General features: G+C 59.9%; 1 protein-coding gene across 1 annotated transcript in view; it reads left to right on the top strand.

Moving 5' to 3' along the window:
• The first annotated feature begins 14,167 nt into the window (after positions 1-14,167).
• CDC42BPB (CDC42 binding protein kinase beta) overlaps positions 14,168-24,760 on the top strand; it is a 74,770-nt gene continuing 64,177 nt past the window's right edge. The window contains exon 1 of the mRNA XM_056113744.1: positions 14,168-14,375. Coding sequence (XP_055969719.1) covers positions 14,201-14,375 — 175 coding nt within the window. The 5' untranslated portion in view covers positions 14,168-14,200. The remainder of the gene's footprint in view (positions 14,376-24,760) is intronic.

Raw genomic sequence — 24,760 nt, 5'->3', positions numbered from 1 at the left:
CCATCACCAGTCAGCGGCCACAGCTGTGCCCCCTCCAGGACACCCTCCAAAACAGCATCCCCGCACGCCCCAGCCCTCCCTTGCGAGCTGAGCCTGGGAGCAGGGAGATGCCGCGGGTGGCCTGGAGGGGCTGGCGCAAGTACCAGGCAGGAAACCGAGCAAAGACGGCTGAGAGGCTGCGTGACCCGAACAGAGGGAGGTCGGGGGCCACACCTGGCCCTGAGTGGCCCTGAGTCTCTCTCCCAGTCAGCTGCCCTCCTGAGCGTGGCCACAGTGGCTGGGTGCCCCCAGTCATCCTGAATCCAGACAACAGCCTGTAGACACCCCTGAGCACTGCTTGGGGAGCACCCCCCAAATGGACCCAGAAACCCTGCTCGAATCAGACCTGCCCGGGGGGGCCCCCCGCACCTATCTTCCTCCCAGGGCTGCCCTCGTTCCCCCCGTTCTCACCACCGAGAAGCGCTGCCTTCTGCACCCTCAGACAGTCTGTTCCCTCTGTCCGCAGCACCCTTGCCCCACCTTCTCTCGCCGGCAGGCCTCCAAGTGACTCCTCCTCCAGGAAGCCTTCCCTGATCTGCTGAGCCCTGGTCCCAGTCAGCACCTCTGCTCTGGGCAGGTGCCAGCTCATGCCAAATTTCCCACGGTTGAAGGGTAATTACAGCTCCCAGACGCTGGGTCAGAGCCCCCAGGTAGCGAGTGATTCTGAACCCCCAGGGCAGATAAGCCGCTGGACTCTGGAGTGCGGAGGTGGTGCGTGTGCTGGGGCCCAGGCCTACCTGCGCCTGCGAGCCCGGCAGGTGTGCGGAGGCTGCCCCACGCTCTGTGCACAGCGGCGTCTGCGTTCCCTGTGTGTCCACCTGTGTGGGCCTGAGTCCCCTCTGCCTGGAGTGGCCACTCCGGTCTGGCTGCCCGCGGAGGCCCTGGGCCCCGAAGGCCAGTAGCCGAGCCAGGGCTGTGCCCGAACGTCCGCCCTCCCAGCCCACCTGCAGGGCACTCACCTGCTCAGTCACAGGCGGAAGTGGATGGGACACGCCCCAGGATATGCCACAGGGGCTCCCCAGACGGGCCACAGGCCGCAGGCGCTCGGTTATGCGGGCAGCCACCCTGGAGCAGCCCGGCCAGTGACCAGCAGCTGGGACTTCCCGGTAGGGCCGCGCTCGCCAGAGCCCACCAGCCCCGCCCCCCACCCAGCCTCTCCCAGCCCTGCTTTCACTTTCACAAGCCCCCCCTGCCCCCCGCAGTCCTGCTCTGCCGCCAACCTTTGACTCCTGGCAGCTGGACTCAGCCTGGGCCCGGGGGCCACGGCCCCCCTGTGGTCAGGCTGAGGTCAGGGAGCAAGGGCAGCGGGGGGAGGGGGTGTCCACAGCAGAGGCGCCGGCACAGGCTGTCTGCCCTGGCCCTAAGCTGAGGGGTGCTGAGAGCCGGGGGCGCGGGGGGGGGCAGCCGTGCTGGGTGGGGGGCAGACATGTTAGCGGGGGCAGGGGGCTCAGTGGAAGAGGCCAGGCCACTCCGGAGGGAGGAGACGGGGACAGACAGGCCACGGACGGCCCAGGTGGGGCTGTTGGGGGGAGTCGGCCGGGGGGCCTGAGACTTCCGAGCAGAGGGGCCCCACCTTCGGGGTGCTGGAGTGCCAGGAAGAAACTTAGGGGAAATCCTGGTGGCCTGAATCAGGCCAGTGAGAGTCTGGGCTACAGCAGAGGGGGTGGCCAGGGTGACCACGGGCAGCTGCAGCTCAAGAGCTGCCGTAACAGAACTGGTCTCTCCTGTCCAGGGAGCTGGCAAGGGACACCAGGAGCCCAGAGGCCCCGCTCGGCTCCTCACCGTCACCCTTTGTGCGTGCGTGTCTGTCCCCTCAGCATCCGGCTGTCCACCTCACTGACAGGCTCTCGGCTACAGTCAGGCTCGGGCCTGACCACGCACCGACGGACCAAATGCCTCGACCAGGAAGCCCTCCTGCCTACCTCCAGTCAGCGGATCCCAGAGCCCCGGAGAGACAGGACATCAGGGAAGGCACTTGCCCTGCGCGGGTCCCACCTGGGTTCGGCCCCTGAGCCCAGCAAGGAACGATCCCTTGAGCACAGAATCAGGAGTAAGCCCTGAGCACACAGCAGGTATGGCCAAACAGAGTCCCAGCTCTGCCGGTGCTCAGGGGACCATGTGGGATGCTGGGAATCGAACCTGGGTCGGCTGCGTGCAAGGCAAACGCCCTACCCGCTGGGCTACCGCTCCAGCCCCTGCATTTTTATTTTTTTATTTTGCACCACACCTGGCTCTGGTGTGGGGGTCGAACCCAGGCGGGCCGCACACAGGCACCGCACCTGCCACACCATCGCTCCAGCCTCCTCCCTCGTCGGACGGATTTGCTCACTGCTCTTCAGACATTTTTTCCGTGGCAAACATTAACGTGAGTCGTTTACAGGGAACGTGTCCTTCTCAGCTGACTGGCGTCATCAAGCCCAGCCGTGGCCCAGCCCAGCAGGACGCCCTGCCCAGGCCTGACCCGGCCATGCGGGCCTCATGGGGCCCTGTGGCGCAGGTGCCGAGGAAGATTGGGCAGAAGGGAGGTGCCCGGGGGGCTGCCGTTCCTAGAGGGACCCCCACCTCCACGCACAAATTCTTCCCGCCCGGAGGGGCCTGTAGCCGTGTTGCCGGCCCTGCTGACTCTGTCCTGGGGCGGCCGTCCCCAGATGCCAGGCGACAGGGCCCCGGAAGTGCTCACAGCACAGAAGCAGCAGGCAGGGGCCTTTGTGTCATTGTTGCCCGGGGACCACACCCGACAGTGCTCAGGGATCACTCGTAGCAGACTCGGGGGACCAAATGTGATGTTGGGGATGGAAGCAGGGTTGGCTGTGCGCAAGGTCACACTCTATCTTGCAGCCCCCCGGTGGGGGGGGGGTCCTTTTATTAAACTACAAACAGCCTGTTTATTTCCCTCCCACCTCCTTGACGGAGACTCACACACCTTCTTGGCCGCGGGTTTGTGCAATCGGCTGTGGCTTACACACCTGGCCGTGGCTACTTTTTGGTCCTGCTGTTCTCTGAGGGTCTCATTCTGCAGTTTCAGGGCCCAGACACACCTGGCTCTGGTGGGGCTGAGATCCCTGCCAGGATGGGACTGCACGTGCTGGCACTGGGGTTTGAACTCGAGACCTCACACTTTCCCCTGCAGAGAGGCACACGTGGGAGCAAGTGCCCAGCCGCTCTCTAGCCAGCGCAGCAGACGGGGTGGGTTAGCTGAACTGGTTCTGAGTGCCTGGGGGCACTGGTGCCACCCCTCACCCTGCCAGGTCTTCCACTGTTGGAGGCAAGGGCCACCTATGGGCCCGGGTGCTGCTGTCCTGGCTCCGGCCTGTAAGATTGGTGCCCGGCGCCCTCCTGTGGCCATCCTGGGGCAAAACACCCAAACGGGCTCCCTGCTGGTCAGTCGCAGCCAAGCAAAGTACCTGGTGCTAATCACAAACCTATTTGGAAGTGCGACCAGTGCCCCAGCAGTGCCTGCTCCCGGTGTCTCCCTCGCGGAGAGGCAGGTCCAACACTGCGTCCCTGACATGGTGCAGAGTGGGGAGCAGGGTTCTGAGCCAGGTGAGACAGCCCTGGGAGGGTCCCCCTTTGTGCCCGCCTAGCCTCCAACAACAGGCAGGGTTTTCCAACTCCCTAACTGTCACACTAACCCCCCAGACCCTAACTTTAGTTGAGTGCACCAAGCTTCTGGATGCTTCTCTGCAGATGTAAATGGCCAGAACTGATAGTAGTTGGCCTGCACAGGAGGCAAAGCCCTCCCCTGGCACCCCAGCCGGTGGGCTCTTGTCCGGCACCAGGCATGGCTCCTGAGCACAGAACCAGATACGGCGCCTGCAAGGCCCTGGGCAGGGCTGACCGGGTTCTGGGCTCTGTGGGACCACCATGCATGCTGGAGGCATGTGACGTGTCTCAGTGAGGCCCTGGCCAGCGGGGGCACAGATCTGGCCCTCCAGGAGGTGGGCGTAGCTGCCCTGCCAGTAAGGCTGGACCCGGGACATTACCCCACACACATCTGGGCCGCCCCCCTACCCCCCTCTGCCGTCGGACGGGCGCAGGCAACGGGGGAGGGAGGGGGTCTCGCCCACCCCCACTTCCTCCCCACCGGGAAGCGGGGCTGCTGTTGTAGGAACCAGAGAAGGGGAGGGGTCCCCTGGACACCCTCTTCCACTCGACCCCTGTCCTGCGCAGCTGGGGAAACTGAGGCTCAGAGGGGCCGCTCCCGGGGCGGGGACTTCCGGCTGGAAGGCCAGGTGAGTGGGCACAGGGAGGACGGAAGCCGAGTCCAGGTGGTGGTGGGCCGGCCGGACCGACCACGCCCCTTGGCGTCATCGCCGGCCCGCCCACCGCCACCCCGACCCCGCGGGGCCCTGGTGGTCACTGCCGCCCGGACAGACAGAGGCCGGCCAGGGGTCCTGGTGCGGGGACGCCCCGCGCCTGCAGCGTGTGCCCCTCGTGCCTCTGCGTGGAGTGCGCAGAGGTTTTCGGGAAAGGACCCCCCAATCCGGTGTCGGCGTCCGCGCCTTCCCGGGACCGGCGCATGGAGGGGAGGGGGTGCTGGGGACGGGGGACTTGGACCTCGCTGCCCTCGGCCCCCTGGGAGCGGATCCTGCCCTGCGGCGCGACCTGCTGAGCCCTGGCCGGGGCCTGTCCCGGGACGCAGATGGTCTAGGGCCTGGTGCCTTGGGGCCAGCTCCCAAGGACCCCCAACTCCGCCTGCCGAGTGGGTGCCGGGCCTGCGTCTGAGCCATTCCACCAGCCCCCGCAGCCCCCAGCGCCAGGAGCACCTGCCGGCCTGGGACAGGCCCCGGGCCGGCGGGATTCTGGGGCGCAGGGCCTGCTCCAGCCCAGCCCCTGAACCCCGCCTGGACACCCCATCCTAGAGTGCCTCACCCCTCCCGCAGCCCAGCCGACCCCCCACCCCACATCATCCAGGGTTAGCTGTGTGGGCTCTCCCGTCAGCGTCGCTTTTCTCTCTGCTTTGAGCCATTCTGAAATCCCTGCCGCAGTACAGGAAATCTCCATTTGCTCCGGCTTTATTTTCCCCTCATGTTGGTGAGAACACTTGGAATTGTATTAGCCTTGTCTCCGTAGTTTAGGTGACATGGTGACATAGTGCTCACGCTGACAGCTTGGGGCAGGGTCACCGCAGCTCCCCTCCGAGCGCCCAAGGCCACCACTGTCCTTCTAGCCCACTCCTTCCTCCCTGTCCCTGCTTGGACCTCAGTCCTCTCACCCAAGACACGGTTTGTGGTTATTCAACACAGCCTGTGACCTGTCTCTAGGAGTATAAGGGGCCAAGGCTGCTGGCGAAGCCTGGGGTCACACCGGAGAGCCACAGGGAAGTGGTGGCCAGGGCTAGGGGTGGTATCTTCTGCGTCTCCCTGGCCTCCTCGCTCAGCTGCACAGATCGCAGGCTCCTCTGGTTCCCCTGGTGTCTCCATCCTCTGGCTTTCCTGGTGCCTCCACCCTCTGACTGCCCTGATGCCTCTGCCCTCTGGCTGCCCTGGTGTCTCTATCACTCTGGCTGCCCTGGTGTTTATATTGTCTGGCTGCCCACCTGCCTCCATTCTCTGGCTCTCCTGGTGCCTCCCCCCTCTAACTGCCTTGGTGCCTCCCCCTCAGGCTGCCCTGGTGCCTTCATCCTCTGCTGCCCTGGTGCTTCTATTATCTGGCTACCCTGGTGCCTCCATCCTCTGGCTTTCCTGGTGCCTCCACCCTCTGGCTGCCTTGGTGTCTCCAACCCTTGCCAGGTGTGGAAAGTGGCAGCGCCCATGGGTCTGTCGTGCTTCCAGCCCTGCTCCTCAGCTTTCTCAGCCTCAGGTGGCTCCTCTGAAAAGGGGCGACTCCTGTCCCTACGGGGAGGGGGGGGGGTCTCAGAGGGTGGGGCTGGCAGACTCAGCACTCTTCAGCCGGGAGCACTGGGGACTGGCCCGTCCCAGCCTGCGGGACCTGCCGGAAGCAGAGCGCGGGCTCCAGCCATTCAGGAAAAGGAGAGAGGAGGAAATCCCACAGCAGGCGGTGGGGGCCATGGAAGGCTCGTGAGACGGAGGTGACGCGGCTGGACCCAGGGAGGGTGCGGGGTCCAGGGCAGCCCTGCGCCCCCGCCTGCGCCTCCCACCCCTACTGGCTGTTTCCTGCGCCATCTGCGGCAGGGGTCGGGGACGAGGCGCCATCGGGCCATGCCACAGGCCTCCAGATCCAGAATCTTCTGCCCTTTTTCCGTGCACCCCACCCCCTCCCCAGGGTGGCGGCCCCCGACCTTCCTGCAGACATGAGGAGGAGGAAGAGAAACAACCACAGACAAGGGCGGCAGGAAACCTCAGGAGCCACCGGCGGTCACAGTGCCACAAGGGCTGCAGGGAGGGGCAGTCTCGCAGAGGAGGCTGCTGCCGGCCCTGGGGTCTGCCTGTGCCAGCTGCAGCTGCCTCCCCCAGGGAGTCCTCCAAGCTTCCAGCTTCTTGCCTGTGTCCCAGCCACGGCTCCCCTCCCCCACCACCACGTCTGCCTCCTGCTCTGCCTGGTCCTTAGTCCCTTCTCCGTGCCTATCCGATGGAGGAGAGCAGAGATGGGGGTAGGGCACTGAGTCTGCTGGCATCACTTTTGCCCCAGACAGAGCTGCAGGCAGCGGGGGGCTGAGTGGCTGGGTGGGTCATGGTCCCATGGCTCTGTGGCCCCTCAGCGCGGCCTCCTCTGCTTACTGATGGACAGTCATCTTTCCTCGTTCCCTAAGGCCCAGTTACCTTCCCGGGGCCGGGAGATGCTCAGAGCACACGCAAAGGGGGACCCCGCTTTGGCCTCTTTACCCCACGTGGTCCCGAGAACAAAGTCTAGAGTCGTTCCCAAGCCACACTCTCCGTGGCTGTGGAGATGACACTGGTGACGCCGGGCTCGAGGCTGCAGCCCTGGAGGGTGCGGCAGGAGCCAAGCCGCTGAGCTGCGTCCTGGGGCCGTTTCCTTACCCCCAGTGAAGGATCCTCCGCACGAGGGCTCGGGTGTGAGTCCCAGCAGACGCTGTTGGAGCAGGGACACCGAGGACAGTACTGAGAATGATCCCTTGCACGGCCCTGGACGCGGCCTCTGTCTGCCTGGTGCAGTTCAGAAAGGGGAAAACGAGATTAAAGAGTAAATATGGGGCAAGCTCTGGGGTAGAGGGTGGGGTGCTATGCCCACCCCCCCCACCCCCGCTCCCAGCCCACAGGCCGGGCACACAGCAGAGGGGACGGGGGCGGGGGAGGGGGGATGACTGCGGGCAACGGCATGTCCTTCCACCGTCCACCACTTCCTGCAGGGAAAGTGTGTCCCCGTGCCCGGGGCACACATGTGCCACCAGCCTGTGATCCTGAGGATGAGGGCAGCAGGCATGCGTCCACCTGGGCCCCGGTCAGAGGGCAGCAGCTCAAGAGCAGGTGGGCAGGGGTTGAGGACGGGAGTGTGGGCAGCAGAGGTGGACAGAGGCCTGTGAGGGGCCAACCCCGCTTCTGTCTCCTCCCCCCTTCCTGGCCCTAGAAGTCATGCTTCAGGGACCCACCTGTGTCCCCAGGGCCTGCCTCTTCAGAGCCCCTCGCTCGCTCGTCCCCGGGACGCCCTGTAGAAACCCCGAGTTCCGCCACTGGCCCAGGGCACCAGGTGGAAGAATGCTGGAGGGAGGGAGGTGTGGGCCGGCCCGTCCAGAACAACTTCCTGATGGACGCATTCCTCTCCGGGACACCAGCCCAAGGTCACGGGAAGGAAAGCAGGAATTCCTCAGCGGCCCCTCGCTGGCTTCCTGCTGCTGTGGGGGAGGGCACGGAGGAGCCCGAGGTGGGAGGCATGTGCCCTGCAGGTAGCGCTCACCCGGCACCAGGACTGGTCAGGGCCAGAACATTCCATCGTGTTCTCCGCCGGCTGCCTCTGAGTGATGGGGTGCTGGCAGATTCGGGAAGTTTCAGGCCACGGGCTTGCTGCCTGCTCCGGCCACCATGCGTCGTCATGGAGACGGGTAGATAAAGCGTCCTCCGGTCCGGGGTGCTGGCAGCAGGGCTGTGGCTGGGGAGGCATCCGCCCCCCGAACTGTGTGTGGTCGGTGCCTGGAACTGTCTCTCCCCGCGGGGGCCAGCACGTGGCTGCCCGGGCCCCCTGGGGAGTGGCGCCGTCTGAGGGGCTCTGAGGGCGCCGGGATGAGAAGAGAGCCGGGGTGTCTGCAGGGAGGGCAGGGGAAGAGGCAACTGGTCCTGAGTCTCCTGCCCGGGAGGTGCTCTGGAGCACTCGGTCCCAGAATGGCACCCCGAGAGAGGGCATCTGCCGGCCTGGCCCCTCGCCCCCGCCCTTTCTCCGGGAACAGCGTTATTCTAAGTCTCCGACTGGCCCCCTCGGGAGCCACTGGTCATGAATCAAAGCTGAAGTTTCCCCGTTGTGGAGGGTTTGTCTCCACCTGGCCTTCAGGGCTTCCCCAGCACTGCACTCTGGCTGGCACAGACACTGCGATCTCTCCCCGCTGACCTGCTCGAAGCACGCTATCCGGGCAGTGAGTTGCGCAAACAGTAGGAGCACACCCGGGGCTGTGCCCATCAAGCCAGGCAGTTGTTTCCTCCAGGTACGGGGGCGGGGGGGTGGCCCAGGTCCCTCTGACAGTGCCGCACTGCGAGCACGCTCGGCGATGTAGGGAAGCCATGCTGTCTGCCAGGAAAGCGGCTTGGTTTACAGTTTCCTGCTGTCCTGGGCCCAGATGTTTGATCTCTGCTAAGCCTCAGGTACCAGCCAGGAGCAGCCTTTGAAATGGAGAAGAGGGTGGGCAGGACGTGGTGGCCCCTCAGAGCCGGCCCCCTGGACACTTCACAGATAGTGTGCACGAGTGCACCTCTGGGCGGGCTTTGCATCACGGAGCTCTGTCTCCTGCTTATGCTCTAAGCTGGTGATCTGTTGAGTGTTTAAAATTCAGGAGAGGGGGCGGGAGTGATAGCACAGCGGGTAGGGCGTTTGCCTTGCACGCGGCCGACCCCGGTGATTCCCAGCATCCCATATGGTCCCCTGAGCACCGCCAGGAGCAATTCCTGAGTGCATGAGCCAAGAGTAACCCCTGTGCATCGCCGGGAGTGACCCAAAAAGCAAAAAATAAATAAATAAATAAAATAAAATTCAGGTGAAGTCTCCAGAGCCTGGATTGCTGAAAAGCCCATTGGTGCTCTGGGTACCAGTCAAGAGAGGCATCCTGGAAGGTGTCCAATCAGTGACACAAACGACTGTAAAATGCAGAGGCCACCCAGCCCTGACTTCTGTCTCCTCAGGCAAAGTGCAGGGGGTCCTACATTCAGAAGTGTTTTCACTCTCATCCCCTGTGCTAGCAAGTTAGCTGGGCTGAGTACAGAAATCTAGGCTGGTAGGTTTCTCCTTGGTACTTTAGGTACGTTGCTCAGGGTCTGCCCAATCAGTTTCCAACCAGCAATTTCATGCATCTTTGCCTCTATTCCTCTCTCTTTCTAATGTTTTTGTTTTCTTTTGGTACCACATCTGGTAGCACTGGGGAGCTTCTCCTGGCTTGGATCTCAGTGGTCCCTGTGATGCTGGAGAATGAACAGCATCAGTCCTTCCTACAGCTCAGTCCTTCGGGCTGTCATCCTGCGCCCCCTTTAGAGAACTTGGTTAGGATGCAACTTAGCACAGGAGTCCCCCCCGCCCCCCCATGCCTCTGATGCTTACAGTTCAATGAAATTCTTAGATTTGTGAGATTGTAGTTGTCAATTAAGTAGGAGATTGTTTCTGCCATGAACTTACCGTTTTTCCTGACCTCTGGGCCCATATGTCAGGCCACTTGAAATGGTTCCACAGTTCAGTTCTTTTCATTCTTGAAAATAATTCTCTTTCATTTTGGATAAATTCTGTTGCTCTACCTTCAAAATCACTCCTCTTTTCCTATGTAATGCCTACTTTGCTACTGTCCAACATATTTTTCATTTTGGAAATTGTTTCATCTCAAAAGTTCTATTAGGATTTTTGAAAATGCGTTCAGTGATTCTATTGACTTTTTGAAGGTCGGAACTGGAGTTACCCTCACTGGCGTGAGCTGGTCCTGATACCCCCGAGGGGACTTACGTGATCCCTCTCTTCGCTCTTTGCTACGTTTTGTTTTCTTGCTAGTCTGATGCTTGGTCATTGGCTGCCAGACACCATGATTTCACCTTATGGGGTGCTGGATATTTTTGTAACCCAATAAATTGGGCTTTGTTTTGCACATTGGGCTCGGGGACATGTGGGGCAGGGCTCTGCTGCAGGCTGACTCCACATCGCAGGCACTGCCTTCTTGAAAATGCCACAAATCACGGGTTCCATTCTGCAGAAGAGCAGTTACCTGTGTGAGTACCAGGAGCTGTGACCGCTACTCCTTGTCTCCTGATACTGGGGGTGGGGCCCTACCCAGCGGTGCTGGGGAAGGGGCAAGGCCACTCCCAATGGGACCGTGGGGGTGCGCAGGTGCCATGAGAGCCAGAGCCAGTGGTGCCGGGAGTGACCATCTGCCTGACTCTGCTCCTGCCCACGTGCTGTGAGTGCACTGCTGGCCTCTCCCACTTCCTGTCCCACCGCTGTGCTCCCACAGCCTGCCCAGATGCTCCAGCTGCCTGGCTCGCCCAGACTCTCCACCGTGTCCCATTGGAGGGTCTGGTAGCCCCCCAAGGCCGCTCCCTGGTAGACAGTCACGTTGCTTCCCTCTGTTGTTTGGTGTGTCAGGCGTCACTATCCATTGGTCCCAGCTTCCAGGATCATGACGATTGTTTGATATCTTCTTCCCACTGCAAAGTCAGGGCCTGTCCTCCTTCGGGGGTGGGGGCAGAGGGGCTTGCGCCTGGGGCGAGTGCTCTCGGGGCCGCACTCTCTCTTCTGCTCCATCACCTGCTTTCTTCTCAAGACTCTAAAAGGGCATGTTGGGGTACAAGTGCCAAGGTGGTGGCAGTGGATCTGACGTTCGTGCTGGGGGCACCCAGAGCAGCACCTCTCCGGGGCTCTCTGTCCTGCGGCCATGCCCACTCCAATGTGACAATCCCAGCCCACAGCGTCCTTCATGGGAGATCGTCATTCCCAGACTCTCAGCCCGGGGGAGCAGGTGAACAAGTGACTCCCTGCCCAGGGACAGTGGCTTTTCTCCCGAGAACAGGTGATGCAGAGGTGGCGGATGTGAACCTCTCATATGGTCCCCACTGGAGGCAGTAGGCAAACAGCTGACCCTTGTCCCCTAGCCCAGAGCAGGTGGGGGCATGGGAGAGACGGTTTGGGGACATGCCACGAGGCACGTGGAGTGGGATACAGTCTTGAACTGGCCTGGAAGCAGAGGCTGGAGGGCACCTTGGGGTGCCAGAGATACTCCTGTGGCAGATATAAGCTGCACGAGCACGACCTGCCCATTGGTCCCCTGGAAGGTAGAGCGTCCCCTGCAGCGTCCAGCCTCTGAAAGTCCCACATATGCCTGCAAACCCGGGGGATATCGGAGCAAGAGGGTCAGTGTGCAGCTGTTCCCAGGAGGTGGAACCTGACTGAGGGGGCTGCATGCTGGCCTCATGTGGGGGGAGATTCAGTCAGTCACATGCAGGGGTTTAACTCTGGGGGCCTGGACACTTGAGCCACTCCCCGTGTGGCTGCAGGGGGGCATATGGTGCCCCCAGGAATCAAACTCGAGTCCCGCTCCTGGCCCAGTCACTGCTGTGGTTGAAGTGACCCAGTGTGGAGGTCAGGCAGGGCTGCAGCATCACAGGCTGTCCCCCTCCCCCACAGAGTCCTGTGAGGGTTCTGCACCCCTATACTCTGAAGCCCTAGCACGGCTGAGCCCACTAGGCAGGTGGGGCCAGGCTGGCACTGGGTCCTGGGGGGAGCTGTGGCTGGGAAGAGCGCCCTCTTTCTGCCATGTGAGGGTACAGCCAGAAGAGTGCTCTGTGAACCCTGTGGGCACAGCCCTTCTTTTTTTTTTTTTTCTTTTTGGGTCACACCCAGTGATGCACAGGGGTCACTCCTGGTTCATGCACTCAGGAATTACTCCTGGCGGTGCTCAGGGGACCGTATGGGATGCTGGGAATTGAACCCAGGTCGGGCCGCGTGCAAGGTAAATGCCCTACCCGCTGTGCTATCACTCCAGCCCCAGCACAGCCCTTCTGATCCCACACTTCACACTTCTAGCAGCCACATCTATGAAAAATTACATTTTTATTGCCAAGTCAGTCGCCCAGCTCTGGCGTATCGGTACTGCAGGGAGAATGAGACTCTGGCACCCACGCAGAGCCCGGCCATCTCTCTGGGCTTGGTGTCTGGCTGCAGTGCACGCACGCTGTCTCTGAGCCGACCCTGCTGAAACACTCCTCGGGCTAAGTCAGTCCTGTCAGAAATTCACAGCCACACGGAGGCGGCTTCTCTGGGAGGAGTCGATAGAGGCCCGGAGAAAGGTTGCATTTTCACGGTGTGCAAAACCCGTGGGGCAGCACCATGCAAGTAGAAAGGAGGCCACAGGGCCCGGCGGGCAGCCCAGGACTCTGCACCGCTCCGGAGGGGCCACAGCACAGGCTGACGGAGGTGTGTGTGTATGGGGGGGGTGCTTCCCAGGACTCAGCAGGTGCAGAGGCCAGAGGCCGGAGGGCTGGGGACAGCAGCGGGCAGCCAGTGGGCTGCGGGCACTGGAGCGCACTGAGCACAGGAAGAAAGGGCCAGGCTGAGTGGGTGGCTGTGGAGAGACAAGACCACACAGCCTGGGCCTGGAAGGACATTGCTACACAGACAATGGGATGTCCCGGACACGCAGGCTTGGCGGCTCACCCCAGCACACCCCAGCAAAGGCCAAGGGAAAGCTGTTGGTCTTTACGGGAAAGTCCGTGGGAAATGCTCTGAGGGACCGCGTGCTCCCGGCCTCCCGAAAGGCCCCTTTCTCCAGCCCATCCCGAGGCAACCAGGGACTCCGACAGCCGACAGTGCTTGGGCTTTTCCACCGCCAGGGTCGAGGCGCCGCGCAGTGGGGCTGGGCTTTATCTGGCCAGTTCCGTTTCTTTCTCTCTAGTTTTGGGGCCACACCTGGCAGTGCTGGGATTGAATCCAGCGTCCTGCAGCGTCAGGGCTGGTTCTGCACGGAGGGCCGGGTTGGCACGCTTTCCTCCTGCCCTGCAGAGCCGACGGGGCGCCGCTCCATCCCGCGGCCGGCTCTCCCCGCCCAGGGGGACTGTGCTCGTAAACGCACCGAATCCCTGCACAGTCACCGCACAGTCCCGTCTCTTGGAGCCGCCACCGGCCCCGCATACGCTCCTCGTGAGACCCTCCCCACTCGTCCCCGGCTCCATTCTCCCGTGGCCAGGGCCTGTGACCTCCCGACTCCGGGCACTGCCACGAAGTGGGCACTACGGGTCCGGGGTTCGCCGCGTGCCCAGCAGGGTCTGGACGGACCAGTCAGCGAACTCAGCCAGGCAGGCTGGGAAAGCTGCGCGCGCGCAGCTCAGGGGCACGGAGGGGCTGGCGGGAAGGACCCCCGCGGGCCGCCGGCTGCAGCGCTCGCCCGGAGGGGCGCTCAGGACCCGCACCCGCACGCCCTCCCCGTCCCGAGCCCGGTGCGCACGCGCCCGCCCCTCGCCGGCGCCCGGGGCTCCCAGGCCCCGCCCCGGCCCCGCCCCCGGCCGTCCCGCGCCCCGCCCCCGGCTTCCCAGCATCCCGGCTTCCCTACGGCAAGCGGCGAGGGCCGCGCTCGGGAGCCGGGAGCCGGGAGCGCGGGGCGGGGCGCGCGCTGAGGTCAGCGCGGCCGGCCCCGCCGTGGTTGGCTGCCCCCGCGCCGGCCGCGCCCTGGTTGGCTGCGGGCCGCGGGGCCGGGCGCCGGGTCGGGGCTGGGGTCGGGCTCGGGCGCCGGCCGGGCTTGCGCAGCGCCGGGCTCCGGGGCGGCGGCGGCGGCGGCGGCGGCGAGGGCGCGGCCGAGGCCGGGCGGGGCCGGGGGCGGCGCGGCGCGGCCGGGCCGGGCCGGGCGCGGTGGGCGGCGGCGCCGAGGCGAGGGCGGCGGCCCATGGACCCGCGGGCCCCGGCGCCCCAGACGCTGCGCCGCCGGGACCGAGCCCAAGATGTCGGCCTAGGCCGGGGCGCGCCGACGCGGACGCGGACGCGGACGCGGGCGGGCGGGCGGGCGCAGCGCCGGGCCCCGGGGGGCTCGCCCTGACCGAGCGGCGGCCGAGCGGGCGCGGGGCGGCGCGGCACCATGTCGGCCAAGGTGCGCCTCAAGAAGCTGGAGCAGCTGCTCCTGGACGGGCCCTGGCGCCACGAGAGCGCCCTGAGCGTGGAGACGCTGCTCGACGTGCTCGTGTGCCTCTACACCGAGTGCAGCCACTCGGCCCTGCGCCGCGACAAGTACGTGGCCGAGTTCCTCGAGTGGGGTAAGTGCGCCGCGCCCGGGCCCGCACCCGCACCCGCACCCTTGCGCCCGCCGCCCCCGGGCCGCGATCCCCGGCCCGCGTCCTGCCACCCGCCCGGGCCCGCACCCCGCACCCTTGCGCCCGCACCCCCCGGGCCGCGATCCCCGGCCCGCGCCCTGCCACCCGCCCGGGGCCGCACCCCGCCCCGCGCCCCTCCCGGTCCGCGTCCCCCCCGCCCCGCATCCCGCTCGCGCCCCCCCCCGCCCGCGTCCTGCCACCCGCCCGGGCCCGCACCCCGCCCCGCAAACCCTTCTCCCGTCGCCACCGCGGCCCGCTCGCTTGCTGGCTCGCTTCTTCCGGCCCGCACCCCGGGGTCGCACCCCGCCCCTTCCCCCCCGCTGCCCCCGCTGCCCGCGCCGACCTCCCCCTCTCCGCCCCGCGCCCCCGCATCCTCGCGTCCTGCTCGCGCCGTCGCGCCGGGCCCGGCGCCCACTTCCTGCCGGGATATCCGCTCCCTCCGCTCCCGCAGCCCGGGCCGCGCGGTCCGTCCGCGGGTGGGGGTCACCTCCGGGCCGCCTCGGGTCCCGGCGCGACCCCCGACGCCCCTCACGGCGGCCGGCCCCCGGGGGCCCCCAGGATCCCCTCATCCCCCCCTCAGACCTCCTGAGCGCCCCCGGGACCCCGCTCAGACCCTCTCGGACGCCCCCCGCCCTCCGCGGGTCCCTGTGCGCCCCCAGGACCCGCGCGGCTCGGACCGGACCCGCCCTGGTCCCTGGGGCCAGGCGCCGCGCGGACGTGTGGACGCGCCCGCGAGATCCACGTCGGGCCTGTCACCCGTGGGGACCCCTCGGGCGCCCCTGGGCGTGGAGTTCTGGGCGTCCCGCGTGCGTCCCTCCCCACCCGAAGCCCGGGCGGTTCCGCGGCCGGCTCCCAGGGCCTGTGTGTGGGGTGGGAGTGGAGGACGTGAGGCCTCGGCCCCTGGAAGGGGGTCCCGCCGCAGCCCCTCACGCAGGCCTGGGTGGGCTCCCGGCGGGCAGCGGCCTGGAGGGCCGTTACCTGACGGGACTGACCTTGGCTCCTCCCGCAGAGGCCAGGCGGCCACCCAGAACTATTTCAAAACTGCCCAGGGCTGGAGAGAAGGGCGGCGGGGTCTCTGGCTTTGCACTGGCCGGCCAGCCTGGGTTCGAGCCCGTGAGCCCTCCACGCCCAGGAGTGAGCCAAACACCCCAACAGAAAAGCAGAACTTGTATCCCGGGTCTTTGGAAATGGTGACTGCAAGGAATGTTCTTGATGGTGTCGCTGTGTTTGCACAGAAGGTGGATTTCCGGGTGACTAAGGATCAACTTAGATTTGAGGATTTTGGATGATTCCATGCAGTCAAATGAAATGCACTTATTTGTACCCGCTCCCGTGTTCCCATGGTGGGTGTGGGTGTCGCCATGGCTTCCTCGATCCCCTTGCAGGGGCAGAATGACCTTTCAGCTAGAATTGGCGCATTATCAGGTTCTCGATTTCCAGGTGAAATGGCTCAGGAAATACAGTCATAAATCATAGATGCATATCAGGTATGGAGAGTATCTTCTCTGTGGATTATTGAGTTTTTGGGGTTCATTCATGTGTGATGTTTGAAACTGCTGATGTCATGCAAAACTCAAGACAAAGCCTTTCCTTCACCTTCCAAATACTACCGGGTGTCTGCCAGTCAAAGAATCCCCCCCTTTTTTTTCTTTTTCTTTATCCGTCACACCTGGTGATGCTCAGGGGTTACTCCTCGCCCTGTACTCAGGAACTAGTCCTGGTGGTGCTCAGGGGACCTATGGGGTGCTGGCATCGAACCCAGGTTGGCTGCATGCAAGGCACACGCCCTGACCTCTCTCTGGTCCCAGGAGTAGGATTTTAAAAAATGGGGCCCTCTCTGGATGCCTAGCGGTGCCGGGTAGGGGTGGGGAGTGCAGTGCCAGGGGTGAGAACTCAGGACTTCGCCCGTGCAAGACCCACGCTCTGCTCGGGCCTGGGCTCCCCGCGCCTGGTGCGGGGGCTCAGAGTTTGAAAGATGAATTCTGACTCTTGTTTTCTTACTGCCCCGGTGGTTTCAGGGGACAAGTCAGGCTAGTCTTTCTTGTAGGTTTTGTCTTTAATTTTCTCTTGATTATGTTTATAGTTTGATTAGTTTCCTGTATGAAGTCCTGGACCTTAATTAAAAGTTGGAAATATTCTGCTCCGCATGTATATTTCTTTCCTCTATTTTAAATGCAAATTTGGTCCCATTTGAAGGGGAGTCTACCGAAACTTCTAAATTTCTACAATAGCAGCAACTAGGGTAGTTAAAGAGGTAAATCTGCTCTTGTCTTTAATCTTTTCTACATGAAAAATCCCTGAAACTTACATGTGTTAATTATTTTCTTCCTGGCTTCAATGTAATGGCTACTGTTACACTTGGGTCTGAGGGAGGGGGGTTGAAGTTGCAACCTGTAGGTCTTGGATCCCGAGGCCTCCCCTGGACGCCCCACAAGGCTGCAAACAGGTGGTGGGCCTCGGGTGGATTGCGGTGGAGATGGTGGTGTCCCCGGATTCCCATCCTACTGTTTCCTCCCACTGTGAGCGCCTCCTTTGTGAGGAAGAGTGTTTTTTCGTCTTTTTTGGGGAGGCTGGCTGTGTGTGTGTGTGTGTGTGTCCCCGCTGGGAGTTTTCTTATTCTGCGTTCTGTGGTTCCTTCTCCAGTGCTCCCTCAGTTGTGCCTCAGTTCCTGAGAGCTCAGGGCGGTCTCTCAGTGAGTCATGCAGGCTTCCCGGATGATGATGCTGGTATGGCGAGGTGTGTTAGAATCTTAATGGTTTCTCCAGATGGAACCTTTGGGTAACGGGACACGAGTCCTCGTGGGAGGGCGGGGACTGCCAGGTGAGGCCTCGTGGAGTTCTGGGGATCAAGCCTGTGGGAAGGTGCACTCCAGTCCTTTGAACTACCTCCCCAGCCCGGGAACTCTTAAAAAATAAACCTGTTCTGGGGCTGGAGAGATAGCACAGCGGGTGGGGCGTTTGCCTTGCACGCGGCCAACCTGGGTTCGATTCCCAGCATCCCATAGGGTCCCCTGAGCACCGCCAGGAGTAACTCCTGAGTGCAGAGCCGGGAGTAACCCCTGTGCATCGCCAGGTGTGACCCAAAAAGCAAAAAAAAAAAAAAATCTGTTCTGGGCTGGAGTGATACTGCAGCCTTTGCTTCACCTGTAGCCGACCGAGGTTCGAGTCTCCAGAGCCCAGCCAAGAGTGATTCAGAGCACAAACCCAGGAGTTGACCCCGAGCATGGCTAAGTGTGGCCCCCAAACTAACAAAGACCAAAACATACAAAACATTTCACAGGTGCAGGGATTAGTGTTGGAACGCTGTTTATCTGAAGCCCAATCATGAATGACTTTGTAATTTGCGATGACTAAAATTATATATATATAATAAACTTAAGAAATGGGTCTTTTGGATATTAAGATCTAAATTGTAAGGAAATACTGTGTAGTAAGAATTGTGTCATCGGTTACATTTTCTGAAGTTATTTAAAGTGCATATTGATACCGTGCACGGACAGGAGAGAGTTGAAAACTGGGGAATGTTCCCCACCAGCCCCCACTGGCCTCCCCTAAGACCTCGTGTCCGTAATGGCTTCTGTAGGGAGCAGCGGCGTCTACAATCAGAGCAGAAAATTGCCATTGAATCAGCTCTCACTTCAAGGTACTGCGTGTGAAGTACCTGAGAACGGTCATGATTCGCAGTGAACTGCTCCTCAAGCAGACTGCTCATGGCGCGTACAAAAGCTCCAGCAGGACTGGCAGGGCTGACAGCCCCCACCCGAGCCCGCTGCCTCCACCTGGCAGTGCCTGAAGGCCTTAGCGTGGTCCTGCCTGTGCTGACGCCAGTGAGGCTGATAAGTGGGACTGTGAGTCCCACACCAGACGAAGGATGCCATAACTGTCCAATGGTTTCCCTGGTGAAAAGGCAGATGGATTTTTTGAGACTCATGAAATTAGAGGATCTTTCTGGAAGGGACCACACAAAAGCCAAAGGAAGATAAGACTAAAGAAAAATCGGAAATAAGCAAAAGTCAGCATGCTTTTTTGACTCACTGCTGTAATGTGACCAACCTAGTATTCACTGTCCTGAGTTAATATTTGATTCTTCGATATATCGGATTGTCGAGTGTGTCCCAGTGACTGTCTGTGGTTTTAGTTTTGATTGGGGGGCACTCCCTAGGGGTGCTTGGAGCCACCAAGGCTATGCCCACCTGTGCCTAGGAGGTCCTGTGGTGCCCAGGCGGGAACCTGGGCATGTGTACGCCAGGCAGCTGCCCAGCCAGTTTAGGTTTTCTGTTTTAGTTTTTCCGTTTCGGGGCCACACCTGGCATCACTCTGGCTCTGTGCTCAGGACCATATGGGATGACCAGCGTTGGCTGCTTGCAAGACAAGTGCCTACTGGACTCTCTCTCCAGCCCAGTTCTCCGGCTCAGTTGGGAGCTGCTCCCCCAGCTGTGCTCTTTCTTACTCGTGAATCTGACTGGGAGGGAAATGTCTTCACTGTGTGAACTGTGTGTGCCGATTTGGGGGGAGGCCTTATTGGGACTGCAGATCCGCCAGAGAAACTTTGTGAGTTGATTTTTCCTTTAAATCGGGGCTGGGGAGACAGTGCAACGGGTAGACTCTTGCCTTCCACGCAACCGACCCAGGTTGATCCCCGTCACCCTGTGTGGTTCCGTGAGCCCACCAGGAACGATCCCTGAGCACTCCCAGATTATGATGCGCCCCCCCCCCCCCAAAATGCCACCAGTGAAATAAAGGAAGATCACAGTCCTTCCTTTATTTTATTTCATTTCCCCCTTTTGTTTTGTTCCCCTGTCGGGAGGCCCGAGGTCCTTGCCGTGCTGGTGCCTTTTGCCACAGAGCCATTTCCAGTCCTCCTTTATTCTATTTTCCATAAGCAAAGTCACCTTTTCTTAGATTCCTCCCTCCCCAGTCACCAGACACCTTTCTCCGCTCTCCCTCAGGTAACCTTAGTCCTGTGGGCCTTGTTCTCTGTGTGTATTTTGTTCTGTCTTCACTTCTGCCTCCTTATGTTGCGCAGGTGATTGAAATCGTCTTCCACAACGGTTAGACTTTAAACAATCGTTTCATGTAGTGGGTTTTCAGTCAGTTGTTTTTGGTGGGTCCATGGGTCAGATCTGCTGGCTCTGGGCTCAGGGGTCACTGACTTCTGTGGGACAGCCAGGCATTGAATCCGGGACCGCCACATGCAAGGAAAGTGTCCCAACTCCCCACCCCCATTATCTCGACTGCCTAATATTTGATCAGTTTTGTTGACTGAAAGGTAATTGGCAGCAAAGTTGTTTATAAGTTGCAAAATTGCAAAAAGGCTCAATTACGTAATAGGAGATTTTAGATTTAGAATTAAAAATAAAAAGAAATTAGAATCGAATAATTGCAGTCAAATTTTATTTTGTAAAGATGGTTTTGCAGACATATGGGACTTAGTCTCTAAAGTTATTGGAATTCGGGATCTGGAGTGATAGCACATCAGGTCAGGCACTTGCCTTGCACGTGGCCGATCCGGGTTCGATCTCTGGCATCCTGTAGAGTTCCCCAGCTCCTCCCGGAATAATTCCTGAGTGCAGAACCGGAAATAATCTCTGAGCACTGCCAAGTGTGCCCTCTCCCACCCCCAAAGGGGAAAAAAAGTACCTAAGTTAGTGGGATTCCTCTGGCCTCCAGAATCAGTCATGGGTCGGTTAGACAGTGCGTGATCCCGTGATCTGCCCTCTGTGCCCCTGCTCCCTGGGACGTGCATGCTCTGGACATTTCCCCTGCCCCCCCCCAGGGGTCTAGGGGCAGCCTCTGGCTCCTGCGGGTACCTGCTTCGGAGTAGCCCAGCTTTCTCTCAGCCCTGCCTCCCTGCCAGGATTTAAAGTTGGCTGTCGAAGCCCGCTTTTCTTTTCCTTGCTCCCGCTTTTGGAAACACGCAGAGACTCTGTAGTCTGTTGCCTTTAAAATATCAGATTTGTGGTCTCTTCGGTACCATACAAAATAATGTTTTTGTTTATTTTTGGGGGCCACACCTGACAATGCTCGGGTTACTTCTGCTCTGCACTCAGGAGTTACTCTGCCAGTGCTCGGGGACCATACGGGATGCTGGAGATTAGCCACGTGCAAGGCAAGCGCCCTTCCCACTGAGCTCTCTCCCTGTCCCTCTCCCCCCCATACATTGTACATGAAATCCATAGTCTGATGTTTTCGTAGCAGCAGCCCTTCTGATCAGACCCTCTGGGTTGATTTTCCTTAAATATGATGCCGCCCTTGTACGTGTGGTATTAGGGAATACCGTAATTTTATCTTTGTTAAAGTAATGCATGTACTTGGTTTATAGAGTCAAGGACTGTTACGGAATTGCCCGCAGAATAGCAGTCCTGGAGGCTCACAGTCTGGGCTCTGCCTGTCACGTGCAGAATGTTTGTGGGGGCACTGGGTAGGGGGGGACAGGAGGTGGTCTCCGGTGACACATGGTGCTGGGCTTGGCTTTGAACGTTCAGGTCATGAGCTCTATCACTTGGGCCACTTTAAGCCCCTGAAGCAACTGCTTTTCACCCCTCTGACCATACTTACGAGGAGTCTTGGCTGCTGGAGACAGAACCAAGTAGCAGTGACTGAATTAGACCAGGGTTAACTGCACAGACTGGGAAAGCGGAAGGGAGGGGTCACGTGGGAGAAACACTTGGAGATAGGAGGTTACAGGTTACTCAAGTTGCATTTTTGTACATCGCACGCAAGCTTGTACTAACCCCAGACTCTCTTCTGTGTGTGTGTGTGTGTGTGTGTGTCTGTGTGTGTGTCTCTCTGTGTGTTGGGGCACACATGGCAGTGCTTAGGGGTCATCCTGGATACACATGCACTCGGGGACTTATGTGGGGCTGGGATCCAGCCTCTCGTGCCTCTGCCTATCTCTCTGTCCAGGACACCAGGACGTTTCCTTTTTTGGACATTCTGCATTGACTTCCTGCTGTGGAAAAGAAGGCTGTGGAAGGCTTTCATCTTTTTTTTTTTTTCACCACACCCAGCAGAGCTCAGGGTTTACTCATGGCTCTGCATTCAGGGATCACACCTGGCCGGCCTGGGAGGACTGTATGTGGTGTCAGGGATCGAACCCAGGTCTGCTTTGTGCAAGCTAGCGCCCTCCCCGCAGTCGTGTGTCTATAGCCCACAGCTTTTATGTTTTCTGAGTGTTTTGTTCTGTTTTAGTTTTTTTTGGGGGGGAGGAAATTTGGACCAGACCGCATGGTGCTCAGAGCTTACTCCTGGCTCTGCTCAGGGATGAACCCCGCCCCTTCGCTGCAGCCCCACGGTGTTTCTTTTCATCAGACCCTTTCCCTTGCGTGCCACCACACCAGGTGCTCCTGTGGGCGGTGCTGGGAGACGCCATCTCTGGTGGGTGTGCATGTCCTGTTGGCAGTGTCGTGAAGGTGGCACACTTGGGGAACTTCTCTGTGGGCATTGTTTTTCCCGGCGACCCGGCCGTTTCCTCTCGCTCCCGAGCCCCGTGTTCTGTTTCTGCCCGGCTGCTGGCCTTGGTGTGCGGGTGCTGTGTTTGTCGGCTCCTTCCGTGCTGGTGTGCGCTGGCCAGGGCAGGGCAGCGCTGCCCTCAAGGGCAGTGCGTGTGGTAGCGGCCTGGCTGCCAGCGGTCTGGGCAGGTGGGCGAAGTGGAAGGACAGGAGGAGTCGGGGTGACCACAGCTGCCCGGCTTTCTGCCACGCACACTGGGCACCGTGCTGCCCTTTCCCTGGCTCGGTCCTGCCCTCCGTCCACGCGGTTCTGTTGCTTTGTGGCGTGGGAGCCTGCGCTCATCCTCCCAGCTGCCCCCCTGGCCCCTCAGTCAAGTCTTTCTTAGCCCGAAGTGATGAGCCAAACAAGACCCGCGTTTCCTGGAGCGGCTTCCTGGGGGTGGCGACTGAGACCCTCGCTCACTTCCTTAGGTTTCTCTCCTTGGATCGGATGTGTGACTTGCTGCGGGATGAGATGTTCTTCCCGGAAGTAGGATGAAGCAGGAGCCCGGAAGGCCCGAGCTCTGTGGCGAGGGAGAGAGGGGCTGGGTGTGAGCGGGACTGGCTGAGGGCCAGGGCGGGCGGCCGCTGCGAGACTGTAGAGGCCCAGCGTGCCCGGGCGGATGGGCCTAGTGGCCTTAAACCCATCAGGGTGACTCCCCAGCGAGCCACATCCTGGCCCTCTCAGTCTTCCCCAAGGCAACATTCGTTCCACTCCGAAGCTTTTGGTATGTCGGAAAAATCATTGATTCAAGAGATTTTTCCACTCATTATTATTTTTTGCCTTTTGGGGCCTCACCTGGCAGTGCTCAGGACTGACTCCTGGCTCTGTACTCAGAATCACTCCTGGCATGCTCGGGGGACCCTATGGGATGCCGGGGATTGGACCTGGGTTGGCCACGTGTAAGGCAGACGCCCTCCCCGCTGTCCTGTCGCTCTGGCCCCGCACTCATTTCTTTTGAAGACCGAAGAAACAGCAGTGAGAGGCGGAGGTGGCGTTTTTGACCCTAAAATAAAACAATGGATTTTTTTCCCCCCAAAATAATTTCGTAGCTCTGCCACCATTTTTTGGCAAAGGGTTACCTTGGGCTTCCTGCTGAGTTTGTGCTCAGGGGTCACTTGGAGGGGGCTCAGAGGACCATCTGGGGTGCTGGGAATTGAGCCCAGCTTCGCCACTGTCCGACTCTCCGTACTGCCACTTTGGCCTGGGGGTTTTAGATGGATTTTATGGAGAGAGTTTTCATGTCCCCGCCCCTTCCTGTTTTGTCTGATGCCTGGGCTTGTGTGCAGGCTGTCCTGAGCTGTGGCTTTCCCGAGGAGGGTTGACTGAGGGCCACACGCCACGCTGCAGTGCCTGCTGGGTGTGCTTGCCCAGTGCTCAGTGGGCGCTCACTCAGCTGAGACACCAGGCACTGCGTGGGGGGCTCGGTAGGGGTCGCACTTGCGGGGGCAGAGTCATCACTTGCAGCAGGGGCCCAGACTCTGCTCACACATGGCGGTACTCGGGTCACTGCACTCAGGAATCACTCCTGACGGGCTTGGGGAATTGTTATAGGGTGCTGCAGATTGAACCTGGGCCTGGTGGGTGCAGGGCAGGTGCTTTACCTGTTGTACTGTTGCTCCAGCCCCTTGCTGGTTTCTTTTTTTTTTCTTTTTCTTTTTGCTTTTTTGGGCCATACCCAGTGATGCTCAGGGGTTACTCCTGGTTCTGCACTCAGGAGTTACTCCTGGCGGTGCTTGGGGGACCATGTGGGATGCTGGGATCAAACCCAGGTCGGCCGTGCGCAAGGCAAACGCCCTACCCGCTGTGCTATCGCTCCAGCTCCCCCTTGCTGTTATTTTTTTTTTTAACCAAAGTATTTGAAGTTAGTTGTTGCAAAATCTTTGATTTGTTAACAAATCACTTTTATAAAAGCTACTTGGGAAAATGTTGGTGGATTACTGCTTCAATATCGGGAAGTTATTGGGATTGGCATTGGAAGTTATTGGGATTGCTCTGTGTCTACTTTTCACCTATTAATTAAAATGTGTGGCATTTATATCATCCTGTACGAGAACAGGAAATGTTTTTCAGAATGTCAGGCATTATTATGGTTCTGTGTAACCCAGGCGATAAGCCTGAATATATTTCCTCCTACAAATATTTAATCATTTTTTTTAAAAACAAGATTTGTGTTTATGAAGTGTTGATAATCCTTGTGAAATAATGTTAAGAGGGTTATTGAATAGAAACCAGATGTCTCTCAGCAATATGAGAGAAACTTAAACAACATAGCTAACTGATTAAATTTGTTTATTTTAGTAGAAGAGCTTCTCTGCCATTTACAATTACCAAATTATTTCTTTTCTCTTTTGGTAACAGTTTTATTGAGACATAATCCACACATAATTTACCAGTTTAAATTGTACACCTCACTGATTCTCACATTTTCAGAGTTGTTAAGCCTTCTTTACATTTAGTTCCAGAACTTTAGTTTTGATTTTTTTTTTTTTTTTGGTTAGTGAAGCAAGTTAGGGGTTTTGGTTGGTTGGTTGGTTGGTTTGGGGACCACGCCCTGGCTCTGTATTCAGGAGTCACTCCTGGCAGTGCTTGGGGGATCATAAGGGATGCGGGGATCGAACCCAGGTTGACCGAGTGCAATATAGGCACCCTACCCACTGTACTGTGTCTTTGGCCCAAGTAAGATAGCTTTTTTTTTTTTGCTTTGCTTTTTGGTCACTCCTGGCAATGCATAGGGGTTACTCCTTGCTCTGCACTCAGTAATCACTCCTGGTGGTGCTCAGGGGACCCTATGGGATGCTGGGAATCGAACCCGGGTCGGCCACGTGCAAGGCATAC

This window comes from Sorex fumeus, unplaced genomic scaffold (genome assembly GCF_029834395.1).
Source record: "Sorex fumeus unplaced genomic scaffold, SorFum_2.1 ptg000022l, whole genome shotgun sequence".
Classification (NCBI taxonomy): domain Eukaryota; kingdom Metazoa; phylum Chordata; class Mammalia; order Eulipotyphla; family Soricidae; genus Sorex; species Sorex fumeus.
The sequence above is the reverse complement of the archived record's forward strand: the minus strand, read 5'-3'. Positions and strand labels throughout refer to the sequence as shown.